The 14,311-nt window shown below is 42.5% G+C and overlaps 2 protein-coding genes across 2 annotated transcripts in view; one reads left to right on the forward strand and one right to left on the reverse strand.

Annotated features, from left to right (window-relative positions):
- Window positions 1-4,576, reverse strand: part of efl1 (elongation factor like GTPase 1) — a 97,792-nt gene extending 93,216 nt beyond the window's left edge. The window contains exons 1-7 of the mRNA XM_038969583.1: window positions 4,557-4,576; window positions 4,066-4,176; window positions 3,852-3,919; window positions 3,595-3,679; window positions 3,316-3,449; window positions 2,068-2,205; window positions 1,588-1,826 (exon numbers count right to left, since the gene is read on the reverse strand). Coding sequence (XP_038825511.1) covers window positions 1,588-1,826; window positions 2,068-2,205; window positions 3,316-3,449; window positions 3,595-3,679; window positions 3,852-3,919; window positions 4,066-4,156 — 755 coding nt within the window. The 5' untranslated portion in view covers window positions 4,157-4,176; window positions 4,557-4,576. The remainder of the gene's footprint in view (window positions 1-1,587; window positions 1,827-2,067; window positions 2,206-3,315; window positions 3,450-3,594; window positions 3,680-3,851; window positions 3,920-4,065; window positions 4,177-4,556) is intronic.
- Window positions 4,577-4,795: 219 nt separating this feature from the next.
- On the forward strand, window positions 4,796-14,001 carry LOC120024763 (stabilizer of axonemal microtubules 2-like). The gene is made up of 8 exons (XM_038969049.1): window positions 4,796-4,833; window positions 6,272-6,451; window positions 6,932-7,134; window positions 7,368-7,729; window positions 8,256-8,480; window positions 12,623-12,742; window positions 13,299-13,420; window positions 13,854-14,001. Exons 1-8 carry the CDS (start codon window positions 4,796-4,798, stop codon window positions 13,999-14,001), a joined length of 1,398 nt encoding a protein of 465 aa, XP_038824977.1.
- The last annotated feature ends 310 nt before the right edge of the window (window positions 14,002-14,311 follow it).

Consider the following 14,311-nt stretch of genomic DNA (forward strand, 5'->3'; position numbering starts at 1 on the left):
CTACTCAGCTGGTTATTTAGAATTCTACATCAATTGCAGTCATGCAGAATTATACCCTCAGTTCCTTCTCTGAAAGCTTAGGCAAAAGTCCCACCTAGTGGACATTTCAACAATAACCAAATACCTGACCAACTCCCAAGACACGTATTGATGGCCCCACATACAGCGCATTCGGAAAGATTCAGACAGATTGTTTTTTTTCACATTTTGTTACGTTGCAGCCTTATTCCAAAATGTATTTAAAAAAATTACAATTCTCATTAATCTACACACAATACCCCATAATGTCAAAGTGAAAACAGGTTTTTAGAAATTTGTGGAAATGTATAAAAAAAATTGCAACTGAAGTACCTTATTTATATAAGTATTCAGACCCTTAACTATGAGACTCGAAATTAAGCTCAGATGCATCCTGTTTCCATTGATCCTCCTTGAGATGTTTCTACAACTTGATTGGAGTCCACCTGTGGTAAATTCAATTGATTGGACATGATTTGGAACGGCATACACCTGTCTATATAAGGTCCCACAGTTGACAGTGCATGTCAGAGTAAAAACCAAACCATGTGGTCGAAGGAATTGTCCATAGAGCTCCGAGACAGGATTGTGTCGAGGCACAGATCTGTGGAAGGTCCCCAAGCGTGCTGGGGCCCCAAGAACACAGTGGTCTCCATCATTCTTAAATGGAAGAAGTTTGGAACCACCAAGACTCTTCCTAGAGCTGGCCGCACGGCCAAACTGAGTAATTGGGGGAGAAGGGCCTTGGTCAGGGAGGTGACCAAGAACCCAATGGTCACTCTGACATAGCTAGAGTTCATGGGGATGGGAGAACCTTCCAGATGGACAACCATCTCTGCAGCACTCCATCAATCAGGCCTTTACGGTGGAGTGGCCAGACGGAAGCCACTCCACAGTAAGAGGCACATGACAGCCCGCTTGGAGTTCCCCAAAAGGCACCTAAATGACTCTCAGACCATAAACAAGATTCTCTGATGTAACCAAGATTAAACTCTTTGGCTTGAATGCCAAGCATCACATCTGGAGGAAACCTGGCACCATCCCTATGGTGAAGCATGGTGGTGGCAGCATCATGCTGTGGGGATGTCAGGATTAAAGTAAAGATGGACAGAGAAAAGTACAGAGAGATCATTGATGAAAACATGCTCCAGAGCGCTCAGGACCTCAGACTGGGGCGAAGGTTCAACTTCCAACAGGACAAACGACCCTAAGCACACAGCCAAGACAACGCAGGAGTGGCTTCGCGACAAGTCTCTGAATGTCCTTGAGTGGCCCAGCTTCCAAAGGTGCTTCAACAAAGTACTGAGTAAAGGGTCTGAACACTTATGTAAATTTGATGTTTTTTTATTTTTTGCTAAATAAATGCCCTTCTGAACAGACCCAAGGCTACAGACGCCCAAGACCTTAAGAGGACCAGGGTCATATTCACTAGGAACCAAACAGGAGCAAACATGCCCAAAAGGGGAGCGACTACCTCCTGAACATGTCCAATAAGAAACGCTGTTTTTTGTGTTCAGTTGCAAAACGTTTTGCTACGGTGTGCACTAATGCATATAACCCAGGACCCACCTGAAGCCCCATCCGTCTATGGCACTGGCAAAGACCACATTCCCCTGGTCTGGAGAGAAGTAGAGTTGGGAGTCATCCGAATCCTCTAGCCCGGCGCTCCAGTCGTACACCTGCTCTGACCCGGGACACTCAGCAGGCTCGCTGTCCCCCTCCTCCTTATCTTCCTCCGCCCGCTCCTCTTTCACTGCGCGGTCCTCCAGCACTTTGGAGGTAAACAGAGAGCCTGTCACTGCATTCACCTGTGAGGAGGACAAAGGGACTTTGTTAGAATATAGTCCACTTCTGTATTAAGAATCATATACGTTCCAGAACATGTCTCTGTTATAACCGATTCCTTAACCGAAAACAGTACATTCAGTTCAGTTCGATTCAACTTACCCTCAGGGGCAATTAATGGTGTACTACTTATATGGCAGGTATACTGTTTCTGTCTTGTGTTTTTTGACTAATCACACTTTTCTTTAGAGGTCAGGGACTCACCTGTTCTAGAATCTTCTGCAGGTGTGTGTAGGCTTCCTGAGAGGTGAGCTTCAGCTCCATGATGAGCCGGTCAATCTTGTTGATAACCAGCACAGGCCTGATGTTCTCCAGCCACGCCTGACGCAGCACTGCTTGGGTCTACGGATGGATGGGCGGACACACACAGAAACTGATACTGAGTAAAGGGCCAAGTCTCACGTCAACAAAGACAAAACAAAAATGCCATGAAGTTGAGAAAGTAGAGTGACAAATATATTTCATATTAGATTCCAAAACAATGACAGGGATTTTCTGCAATTGAAATCCTTGCACAGGCCACCTAAGCCTTTTTCAGGTCGCCTAAGTCCAAACAGCATATAAAAAATGTTTTATATATATATTTTTTTAAATTAATTTTCGGGATGAAAAAACACTGTGTAAACTTAAACATCTAAAGCCAGATATAAAGTATGTAGAGATCTTTTTTTAAATAATATAATCTTTGAGAACTAACAATCATCCAAATAAAAGCTAGACAGTAAGGGAGAAAATTCCCAAAACAATAAATTAGGCAGTCTTGAAAAACACAGCTAAACGCATAGACTTGCAGGAAATTAGCTTTAAAACTGCCACATTTTCTCTCAGCTCCATGGTAGAATATGTAGAATCTCAGGAAATGAATTTTAAAACTGCCACATTTCTCTCAGCTCTAAGGCTAAATGAGTAGAATTGCTGGAAATTAGCTTAAACTGCAGAAAATACATTTCAGCTCTATTGAGAAATGTGTAGAATTTAAGGAAATTGGCTTAAAAATGCAAAAAGTAAAAACCCTGAATGATAAAGTGTGGGTGAGCTTGGTGCCCCACTTCCATGAAACTATTTAATGAAACATTATTTAATGCAGAACCAGTGGAGAACAGGTAGTTATTTATTTAACCTTTATTTAACTCGGCAAGTCAGTTAAGAACAAATTCTTATTTACATTGATGGCCTACCCCGGACGACGCTGAGCCAATTGTGCACTGCCCCTACGGGACTCCTAATCACAGCTGGTTGTGATACAGCCTGGATTCGAACCAGGGACTGTAGTGTCGCCTCTTGCACTGAGATGCAGTGCCTTAGACCACTGCACCACTTGGGAGCCCCAAGGCTATAACCTAAGTACGTATGTGTCCAAAATCCCACTATTCACTAAATAGTGCACTACTTTTGACCAGGGCCCTAGAAATGAAATAGGGTGCCATTTGGCATTGACTGTAATTGCCTTACCTGTGGACAAACTCCCTCCACAGCATCTACGATGACAATGGCCCCATCACATAGTCTGACGGCGGTGGACACCTCAGACGAAAAGTCCACATGGCCCGGAGAGTCAATCAAGTTTATCAGGTAGTCCTTCTCCCCTGAGACAGACACACACACACAAGACAGACAGACACACAGGCAGGCACATACACACGCATGGGTCAATTAGATGGAGACAAGTGGTCTGCCTCACAACAGGTCTCAACGTATCCAAGTCAACATGTTCCTACTGTGGTGTCTTACCAGCAGCATAGTGCAGTGAGATAGCGCTGGACTTCATCGTGATCCCTCGGATCTGCTCATCCTCCCGGCTGTCCAGGTACCTCAGCTAATACATAAACAACATCAGAACACAGATGTATACATGACCATATCACAGATCAATGTGTAGATCAGGGACAGACATCTAGATTAGTAAAAGGGCCAAATAACAAAGTCTGGCTACTGTAGTATGACAAGGATAATACCACTACAGATGATTGAGATCAAGTCATACTAACCTTTCCGGCTAAGCGACTTGATATAATGCCATTGCTGGCCACCAAGCTATCTGCCAGAGTTGTTTTGCCTGCAAAATAGATAGTGGTGGATATGAATGGAGTGTCACTACAAATGGTCATGCATGCAAACAACTGTCATCATGGCACTGTACAGTATTATCCCGTGCAACATTCTCAATAACCAAATCAATAAACTGTAGTCAATGGAACCTACCATGGTCCACGTGTGCCAGAATGCACAGGTTCCTGACGTTGGCAGGATTCTTCTGTAGTGCTTTGATCTTATCCAAACTGGTGTGTCCCATGTTTGACTGCGTTGGACTAGCTAATACATCAGGCGAGGAAACAAACTTTAGGAGACATCATCTAGTAATGTCACTATTACCTACCTACCTAGCTACTGCTATAAATACTGATCAGTGCCAGTGCACTCAACACAGCAAAGTTAGTTAGTAAGACAACAACACACCTCCATTCTGAATGACAGCAATACAAAAGGTGCGTGATATGTAGCTGCACTTACAGTATTTTACAATATGCTGCACTCAGCTAAAAGAAACGTGGACAACAATGTTAGCGTTCAATACAAAGTAGTATATTACTATATATATGATTCATAACCTAAAATAAATGATCATATCATATAAGAAATCTCAATATTATGCGACAACAGTCACATAAAACACAAACGTGGACACAACTCACACACGTTGTTTACCCGGAACAATACGTAAAATGTTGACGCCGCTGTTTAAATGACGTAGAACGTTACGTCGCTACTAGGAAGCTCAGCGGTTGCTGGGGTAACGTGCTGCTTCCATAGAAACAAAACTGCACACTAGCGCGAGCTGTCCACTGAGGTATAAAATAACGTCGCTATCGGGCGGTGTTTGTGGGTTTGCAGGGGAAAGAGCCACGAAACACGCTATCCCCCCTTCAAAGACATGAAACGGCTATGCATATGTGAGATCTGCAGCTGTGGGTAAGGAGGATATATTGATTTAGTCTAGTAAAAAGGTATGATGACATTCATGAGATTACCAGTGTTTCCACAAGTTTGTGTGTGAATAAATTATTTTCGTGCGTTAATTTAGGATTGACTAACCAGTGAATTGACACGCCTATGCAAAGTAGTGCATGGAGTTGACATTAAAAGGGCAAATATTGTATTATATTATTGACTGACATTCATTATGAATCACTGTTGTAAAAACTCTATCCAATCCATTTGGCATTCCTTTAGCTACAAAACTAGAAATGCTGAAATTCTTAGAACGACCCATATGGCATTGTAAATCGTCAGAAATTGACTGTCACAATAAAATGACTATTCAGTGGCAAAATAAATAGACACTTTTGCCATTTTGCCAAGTTGTCCAATGGCTAGTCATGGGAAAAAAATTATTGCCCAGAAAAATATTGTTGCACTAATGACCGACTGAATAAAAAGTATCCTAGATAGGTGCGAACATAGCTACGATTTGCTTTTTTGCATAGTCTAGCTACATTTGTCATTTCACCAATACAAGGAGACTTGTCTGGCTTTATTTAGATCTGTAGGCCTATCATAACTCACAATGCTGTGTAGCTAGCTATGTCTCTGTCCTGAGTAAAGACAACGCCCCTGGTTACATAGAAACTAGTGCATTTCTTATCGCCCTGAAACGATATCAGCCTATGCAAAATCCACAGCAATCATTGTGAAAATGTAGCCCATGATTTCTGACATTGGTATCCTATTCATTACAGTTGTCAGTTTATTCAAGTTGAGGTTTTTTTCTTCCATTCTTTATTTTACCCCCCAACTAAGTATACTATGTTAACACAATACTCCAATGTAGGGTATTATCTTGTTTGGTTTATTATCATGTGATTGTTGCAATGTTTTCATAAGCCTTTCAAATAGGTCAGTGAATGCAATCATTTTTTTCTGATTCTGAGTCTGACCATGTGAATTAATTATGCTACTATGCCTGTTAAGTCACCATAGATGCAATAGAAATGCATGGCTGATACATCATATTGAGTTAAATGTCTGTTAATCTAAGATTAAATACAAGTCTGGCATTCTTTTGAAGAATTCACACCAAGCTCAGTCAGTACACATTCATTGCATTGCATAACCAGGTAGATAATTGCTCACACCCAGCCTGCTGGTTTCCGTTCTGCACTTAATTAAAGAAGAGTTAAGATGACTAGTCTGTTATTTCATTCAGAGGATGCACTTTCTAAGTGTAGGGTGGCATGCCATGTACCTAGCCTAACTCGCTGCCAGTCACCATAATTGCATTGTAAATTAATACTACACTCTATTGGTATTGTGTTCATTAGTCCACTGTTAATGCACGTCAGCACAGCTGTCAAGTTTAAGATAGAGCACTTTCAGTAAAATAAAGTTTTGAACTTTGCCCTCTGTCTAGACGCCATCGCTGCCCCCACCGACCCACAGCTCTGTATGGAAAGCCCAATATGACATGTGTCCTGACAGAGTACACAGAGAAGTACCCCGCCTATGGAGGATACAACCCGCCCCAGAGTCTGAAACCAAAGCCTGTTAACCACGGTGACCGGGGGAGAATGGATGGAACTACTACATTCAAGTAAACGCCTTAGTCATGGATCACACCCTAATGAAACACCAATCCCTTTCAAGTACACTACTTTTGGCCAAGAATGCCACATAGGGCAGGGGACAAAAGTAGTGTACAACCAAATGTAAGGGAATAGGGTGCTATTTGAGACTGTGTCAATCTTCTGCTATTCAACCACTCTCATTTAACGCAAAGCCCTTTGAGGCACACACACACACACACACACACACACACACACACACACACACACACACACACACACACACACACACACACACACACACACACACCCCTCATGCAAGCCATGCGGTTTTTATGGGGATTTTGGAAAATGTACCTTTTTAAGTGGTCTCTAAAAGTCAAGCCGATTCCATATTCAACAGTCAACCTCTTATGTAGATATCACCAACTATATTAATTAGGAGTTATCCACAGAGGTCTCAATCCCAAATGAATGAAAAAGACTGGTTACTCTCTCGCTCTCCCTAGGACTGACTTTATTCCCTACGTGGTGACTCGACGACCGGGGAAACAGCAGGCGGAGTACAAACCCAAACCTGGAGACATAGATCTGGGGACCACCTACAAACAGGACTACAGCCTTTATGAGGTCCAACCCTTCGCCCCTTCCAGACCCAGCGAGAGGGTACGCGCAACAGGGCACAAAATGGATACAGTGCCTACATACAAAGGTGAGCTATTCTGCATTGTTTTATGACATATTACACATTTCTACAAGGGGTACCGCACAGTGATCCTTATTTTAGTATTATATAAGAAATATTGGCATTTAAAGTTAATACGTTGCAATTTCTATGGGATATTTTATACATCAAAATTACATCATATCAATAACAAATGCGCTCTATAAATAAACTATGGTTATTACCAAAACTAACACATACAACTCTTTTAATGTTTCAAGAGGATTTCCGACAGTGGGAGATGTGCAAGCGGGAGCTGAAGAAACCCGATCTGACCTACCACCCGCCAGACGCCAAGTTCGACGGCCACACCACCTTCCAGGACGACTTCCTCCCCCGAGGCCTTGCCCCCAGAGAGAGCTTCAAACCCTCCAGTATCCCCAAAATGTCCGATACCCCCTTCGATGGGGTGACCAGTAACCAGCAGTGCTATGTGTCCCACCCTCTGGAGGCACGCTGGGTGAAGGCTCCAGAGCCCTATAAACCCAGTAGCCAGCCCCTACAAGACCTCACCACCAACCGAAAAGACTACCAGGGCCTGCCAGGACAGCTGCCCCAGAGCTATAAGCCTAACCCTGGAAAGGTAACGCTGTGTTTAATAAGACATCTCACTAGTCACAGACTATGTAATCGAGCATCTGATCAAATTACACATGATTTTAGTTCTGGGTTAACCCAGATTAATATCTCACTAACTCACTCCTCTTCACTTACCTTTTCTGGCCAGTGATAACGTCAACTGGTATTTGATCATTAGTAGACAGTGGCTGATGATCTCTGGGTGGTAGCCTAGCGGTTAAGAGGTTAGGCCAGTAACCGAGCTGACTAGGTGAAATCTGTTGATGTGCCCTTGAGCAAGGCACTTACAAGAGCAATTAGGGTTAAGTTGCTCTGGATAAGAGCGTCTGCTAAATGACTAAAATGTTAAAAAATCTCTGTATTGAAGTGCAGATTCAAGATAGACGTGTAGTTTTGTTTGAATGTCCCATGTGTTTTTATTTTCGATGTGATTATCTGGTGAGTTGATGTATGTTACTGAGGTGAAACCAAAGTCAAATGTCCATCTGAGGGTGAACAATAAACCTCTATTCCACTCTACTCTGTTCTAGGTGACGTCTGACGTTCCCTTTCAGAGCAGCACAGAGTTTAAGGAGCGTTTCCAGCAGTGGCCCGTGTCCCTGCCTCAGCTGCATAAGAGCCTGCAGTACGTCAGCCCCACAGAGCACATGGACATGAGCACCACGTCTGGTGCAGACTACGTCCAACACAACATCCAGCCCTTCATCTCTGCCAAGCCCTTCAATCGGCCCACCAAGTCATCAGCTCCCTTCCAGGTGGGGATGAGACGATACAGGCATTCGGAAAGTATTCAGATCTCTTGACTTTTTCCAGTCGTTACAGCCTTATTCTTAAGTGGATTAAATATTTTTTTGCCCTCATTCTCCACACAATACCGCATAACGATGAATCAAAACAGGTTTTTAGAAATTTTGGCAAATGTCAGGTAAGATGGGGAGAGTCGCTGCAAAGCTATTTTCAGGTCTCTCCATAGGTTCGATCAGGTTCAAATCCAGGCTCTGGCTGGGCCACTCAAGGACATTCAGAGACTTGTCCCGAAGCCACTCCTGCGTTGTCTTGGCTATGTTCTTAGGGTCGTTGTCCTGTTGGAAGGTGAACCTTCATCCCAGTCTGAGGTCCTGAGCGCTCTGGAGCAGATTTTCATCAAGGATCTCTCTGTACTTTGCTCTGTTCATCTTGCCCTCGATCCTGACTAGTCTTCCAGGGCCTGCCACTGAAAAACATCCCGACAGCATGATATTGCCACCACCATGCTTCACCATAGGGATGGTGCCAGGTTTCCACCAGATGTGACGCTTGGCATTCAGGCCAAAGCATTCAATCTTGGTTTCATCAGACCAGAGAATCTTGTTTCTCATGGTCAGAGTCCTTTAGGTGCCTTTTGGCAAACTCCAAGTGGGCTGCCTTTTACTGAAGAGTGGCGTCCGTCTGTCAAATCTACCATAAAGGCCTGATTGGTGAAATGTCATTCTGTCAGAGTGATCTGAGGATGCACCTGAGCTCAATTTCAAGTCTCCTAGCAAATGGTCTGAATATTTACAGTGCATTCGGAAAGTATTCAGACCCTTTGACTTTTTCCACATTTTGTTATATTACAGCCTTATTCTATTTAATCCATTTTAAAAAGAAATCCTCATGAATCTACACATGATACCTCATAATGACAAAGTGAAAACAGGTATTTAGACATTTTTGCTAATTTATTTTAAAAAAGTAAAAAAAATCCATAAGTATTCAGACCTTTTGCTATGAGATTCAAAATTGAGCTCAGGTGCATCCTGTTTCCATTGATCATCCTTGAGATGTTCCTACAACTTGATTGGAGTCCACCTGTGGTAAATTCAATTGATTGGACATGATTTGGAAAGGCACACAGCTGTCTATATAAGGTCCCACAGTTGACAGTGCATGTCAGAGCAAAAACCAAGCCATGAGGTCGAAGGAATTGTCGGTAGAACTGCAAGACAGGATTGTGTCGAGGCACAGATCTGGGGAAAGGTACCAAAAAATGTCTGCAGCTTTGAAGGTCCCCAAGAACACAGTGGTCTCCATCATTCTTAACTTCTTATGGCTGGGGGCAGTATTGAGTAGCTTGGATGAATAAGGTGCCCAGAGTAAACTCCCTGCTACTCAGTCCCAGAAGCTAAGATATGCATATTATTAGTATATTTGGATATAAAACACTCTGAAGTTTCTAAAACTGTTTGAATGATGTCTGTGAGTATAACAGAACTCATATGGCAGGCAAAAACCTGAGAAAAAATCCAACCAGGAAGTGGGAAATCAGGTTGGTTATTTTTCAACTCATTCTCTATTGAAGATACAGTGGGATATTGGTCATGTTGCACTTCCTAAGGATTCCACTAGATGTCAACAGTCTTTAGAACCTTGTTTGATGCTTCTACTGTGAAGTGGGGGCGAATGAGAGGGGAATGAGTAAGGTCTCTGGCAGAATGCCATGAGCTCATGACGCTCGTTCACGTGAGAGCGAGCTCTGTTCCATTGCATTTCTACAGACAAAGGAATTCTCCGGTTGGAACATTATTGAAGATGTATGTTAGTAACATCCTAAAGATTGATTCTGTACATCGTTTGACATGTTACTACGGACTGTCTACGGAACTTTTTGACTTTTCGTCTGCTCCTAGTGAACGCGCGTCATGAATGTTGATTTGTTTACCAAACTCGCTAACAAAAGGAGATATTTGGACATAAATGATGGACATTATCGAACAAAACAAACATTTATTGTGGAACTGGGATTCCTGGGAGTGCATTCTGATGAAGATCATCAAAGGTAAGTTAATATTTATAATGCTATTTCTGACTTCTGTTGACGACACAGCATGGCAGATATCTTTATGGTTGTTTTGGGCTCTGAGCGCCGTACTCAGATTATTGCATGGTTTGCTTTTTCGGTAAAGTTTTTTTGAAATCTGACAGCGGTTGCATTAATGAGAAGTTTATCTAAAGTTCCATGTATAATACTTGTATTTTCATCAACATTTATGATGAGTATTTCTGTAAATTGATGTGGCTCTCTGCAAAATCACCGGATGTTTTTGGAACTACTGAACATAACGCGCCAATGTATACTGAGATGTTTTGATATAAATATGAACTTTATCGAACAAAACATACATGTATTGTGTAACATGAAGTCCTATGAGTAATGATCTTCATCAGATGACAAAGGTTAGTGATTAATTAATCTCTATTTCTGCTTTTTGTGACTCCTCTCTGGCTGGAAAAATGGCTGTTTTTCTGTGAATAGGCACTCACCTAACATAATCGTTTGTGGTGCTTTCGCTGTAAAGCCTATTTGAAATCGTACACTGTGGTGGGATTAACAAGAAGTGTATCTTTAAAATGTTGTGAAATACTTGTATGTTTGAGGAATTGTAATTATGAGATTTCTGTTTTGAATTTGGCGCCCTGCACTTTCACTGGCTGTTGTCATATCGATCCAGTTAACAGGATTTCAGCCCTAAGAAGTTTTAAATGGAAGACGTTTGGAACCACTAAGAATCTTCCTAGAGCTGGCCGCCCAGCCAAACTGAACAATCGGGTCAGAAGGGGCTTTGTCAGGGAGGTGTTATGTTTTTGATTTGATTTTGCTACTACCTGTATAGATGGTCATTCTGACAGAGCTCCAGAGTTCCTCTGTGGAGATGGGAGAACCTTCCAGAAGGACAACCATCTCTGCAGAACTCTACCAATCAGGCCTTTATGGTAGAGTGGACAGATTCTCTGCTGATGAAACCAAGATTTAACTCTTTGGCCTGAATGCCAAGCATCAAGTCTGGAGGAAACCTGGCACCATCCCAAGCATGGTGGTTGCAGCATCATGCTGTGGGGATGTTTTTCAGCGGCAGGGACTGGGAGACTATATAGGATTGAGGGAAAGATGAACGGAGCAAAGTACAGAGATCCTTGATGAAAACCTGTTCCAGAGCACTCAGGACCTCCGACTGGGGCGACGGTTCACCTTCCGACAGGACAATAACCCTAAGCACACAGCCAAGACAATGAAGGAGTGGCTTCGGGACAAGTCTTTGAATGTCTTTGCAGCGACACTCCCCATCCAACCTGACAGAGCTTGAGAGGATCTGCAGAGAATAATGGGAGAAACTCCCCAGTTTATTTAACCTTTATTTAACTAGGCAAGTCAGTTAAGAACAAATTCTTATTTACAGTGACGGCCTACCGGGGAACAGTGGGTTAACTGCCTTGTTCAGGGGCAGAACGAAAGATTTTTACCTTGTCAGCTCAGGGATTCGATCCAGCAACCTTACTGGCCTAACACTCTAACCACTAGGCTACCTGCCACCCCAAATACACGTGTGCCGAGGTTGTAGCATCATACACAAGAAGACTGTAAATTTAACAAAGTACTGAGTAAAGTGTGTGAATACCTTTTGTAAATGTGATATTTAAGTATTTTTTAAACTTCTCTTTCCTTTGCCATTATGGGGTATTGTGTGTAGATTGATGAGGAAAAACATGTATTTAATCCATTTTAGAATAAGGCTGTAACGTATATTGTTTTTTTAAAGTGACGGGGTCTGAATACTTACCGAATGCACTGCACCTGTTAATATTTTGCTGGGCTGATATCGTTTAACGGTTATGTTGTTGTACTTATATGTATTGCCATACTGATATCGTGTCTTACTGATGTCGATGTTCTGATGTAATATTATAGTTATGATGTTCACTAAAGTGTATGCTGTTAAATTCTTGGGAGATTATTTCAACAGCACATGAATATGATTGAATGTTTTATTACGTTCAAAACGGTGCGTTCTCATTTTGTCCTGTAACCGGGTCAGTTGGGATTTTTTGGGGTACGTTTATTGTAGCATCAAAATGAACGTTCCCACCCCACTACCTCCAGGTCTGCACCACCATGAGGGATGACTACCAGCCTTGGGTGGTCAAGAGACAAGCCATGATCAAGAAGCCTGAGGAGATGCAGAGAGCCACCGGACGGATGGACCACCTCACCACTTTCAAGGCAATTCAAGACTCTTCTGTTTCCATTGGCATGCCAGGGCAATTCTCAAATGACACCCTGCCTATAGAAAAATAATTTTGGGAGGAGCACAGGATCAGTTACATTGTGGCACCTATGGAGCTGTTTTAGGGGCTAAGTGCCCTGCGGAAGGACACAACAATAAGAGATACTATAGTACCTACCATCTGAAATCACCGGCCAGTTCTCAGTACCGCCTCCATGGAGTGCACTAGTTTTGGCCAGATATGGGTGGGTTTAGGGTGGGTTTAGGGTGTTCTTTGAGACACTACTCAATTATCTACACATATACACTGTTAGAAAAAAGTGTTTCAAGAGGGTTCTTCAGCAGTCCCCGTAGGAGTACCCTTTTTTTGATTCCCGGTAGAACCCTTTTGGGGTTATCCTATGGGCGTAGCCGAATAACCCTTTTAGGTTCTAAATAGCACCGTTTTTCCTAAGAGTGTAGCAGAGCCCCTGTCTCTCTTTGGCTCTAGGCCACATTCTTATAAGCCATTATTTGAAATTCTATTCTATTTGATTGTATTCTATTATCCAGGCCCATTTTACACCCCACGAACTGCAGCCCAATGTGAGCTTCAAGCCAGCTCACGCCCCCATGAGGGCTGATGCCCCATTGGAGGGCGGCACCATGTACAGCACAGAGTTCACCCCCAAGAGGTAACCCACACACACACACACAGTTACCCAGCAGAGATGCACACACACGCTGAGCATTTCGCTGCACTGTTTATACCTGCTGTAAACTGTACGTGATGAATAACATTTGATTTTGATTTGACACACACACAAAGTTAACCCACAAGCATTTAGTCTGGAGTCCCCTGGATTCAGCCGTTACATCCCAGGAGGGACATCAAACAAAAGTGAAGCTGTTTTACTACCTGAATTAAATGAATGACTGATGTAAAACTGAATCACTTTTAGAACCTCAAGCTTAATAAGTGCTAGTGTTATGATTTGTGGATGATTATGATGTGCTGAACTTGCAGCAAGATTATTTTCCACGAGCAAACAATAAAGGTATTGTATAGATCATTTTCTGGTATTTTATCGTATATCATTCAGGTAATGGTAAGATTTTGTGTTGTAGGATCAGCGTTTGTCCAGCTAGCTACGACTCCCTGCCGGGCTTCGTGTTTGAGGACAGCGACGACAGGGGACACAGGTTCTACAGGAAGTTGCCATCTAAGGACATGAACAAGATGGCCGCCGGCATGGCGGTGGCTGTGGTGTCATAACGTATGACCATGATATTTGGTGACCAATGCTTTTAATCTTAAAGAGCGTGTGAAGGCAAAACGACTTTTGTTTGGTCTGTTCTGTTTTTCATTTTATTTTCCTACTACCTGTATAGTAAGTATCAATGATGTGATAATCAAATGGAAGCAACAATTATGAACAAGTCACAAACAGGCCATTATAAAATCAACTTCCTGTATTCTGGTTGATGGTTTCCATTGAATAGTTGGCTAATCTTTGTTTTACAAATATGCGAATCATTAGTAATTTAAACAAGCACTTCATTTCTTAATCAATTACTTATCCTTG

The sequence above is a fragment of the Salvelinus namaycush genome, chromosome 30, assembly GCF_016432855.1.
Source record: "Salvelinus namaycush isolate Seneca chromosome 30, SaNama_1.0, whole genome shotgun sequence".
Classification (NCBI taxonomy): domain Eukaryota; kingdom Metazoa; phylum Chordata; class Actinopteri; order Salmoniformes; family Salmonidae; genus Salvelinus; species Salvelinus namaycush.

Excerpts from the sequence above, each read along its gene's own strand:
- LOC120024763 (XM_038969049.1), top strand. The coding sequence starts at position 4,796 with ATGAAACGGCTATGCATATGTGAGATCTGCAGCTGTGG. Across the intron at positions 4,834-6,271 it reads TGTGAGATCTGCAGCTGTGG|ACGCCATCGCTGCCCCCACC; the intron begins GTAAGGAGGATA and ends CCCTCTGTCTAG. Across the intron at positions 7,135-7,367 it reads TACAGTGCCTACATACAAAG|AGGATTTCCGACAGTGGGAG; the intron begins GTGAGCTATTCT and ends TAATGTTTCAAG.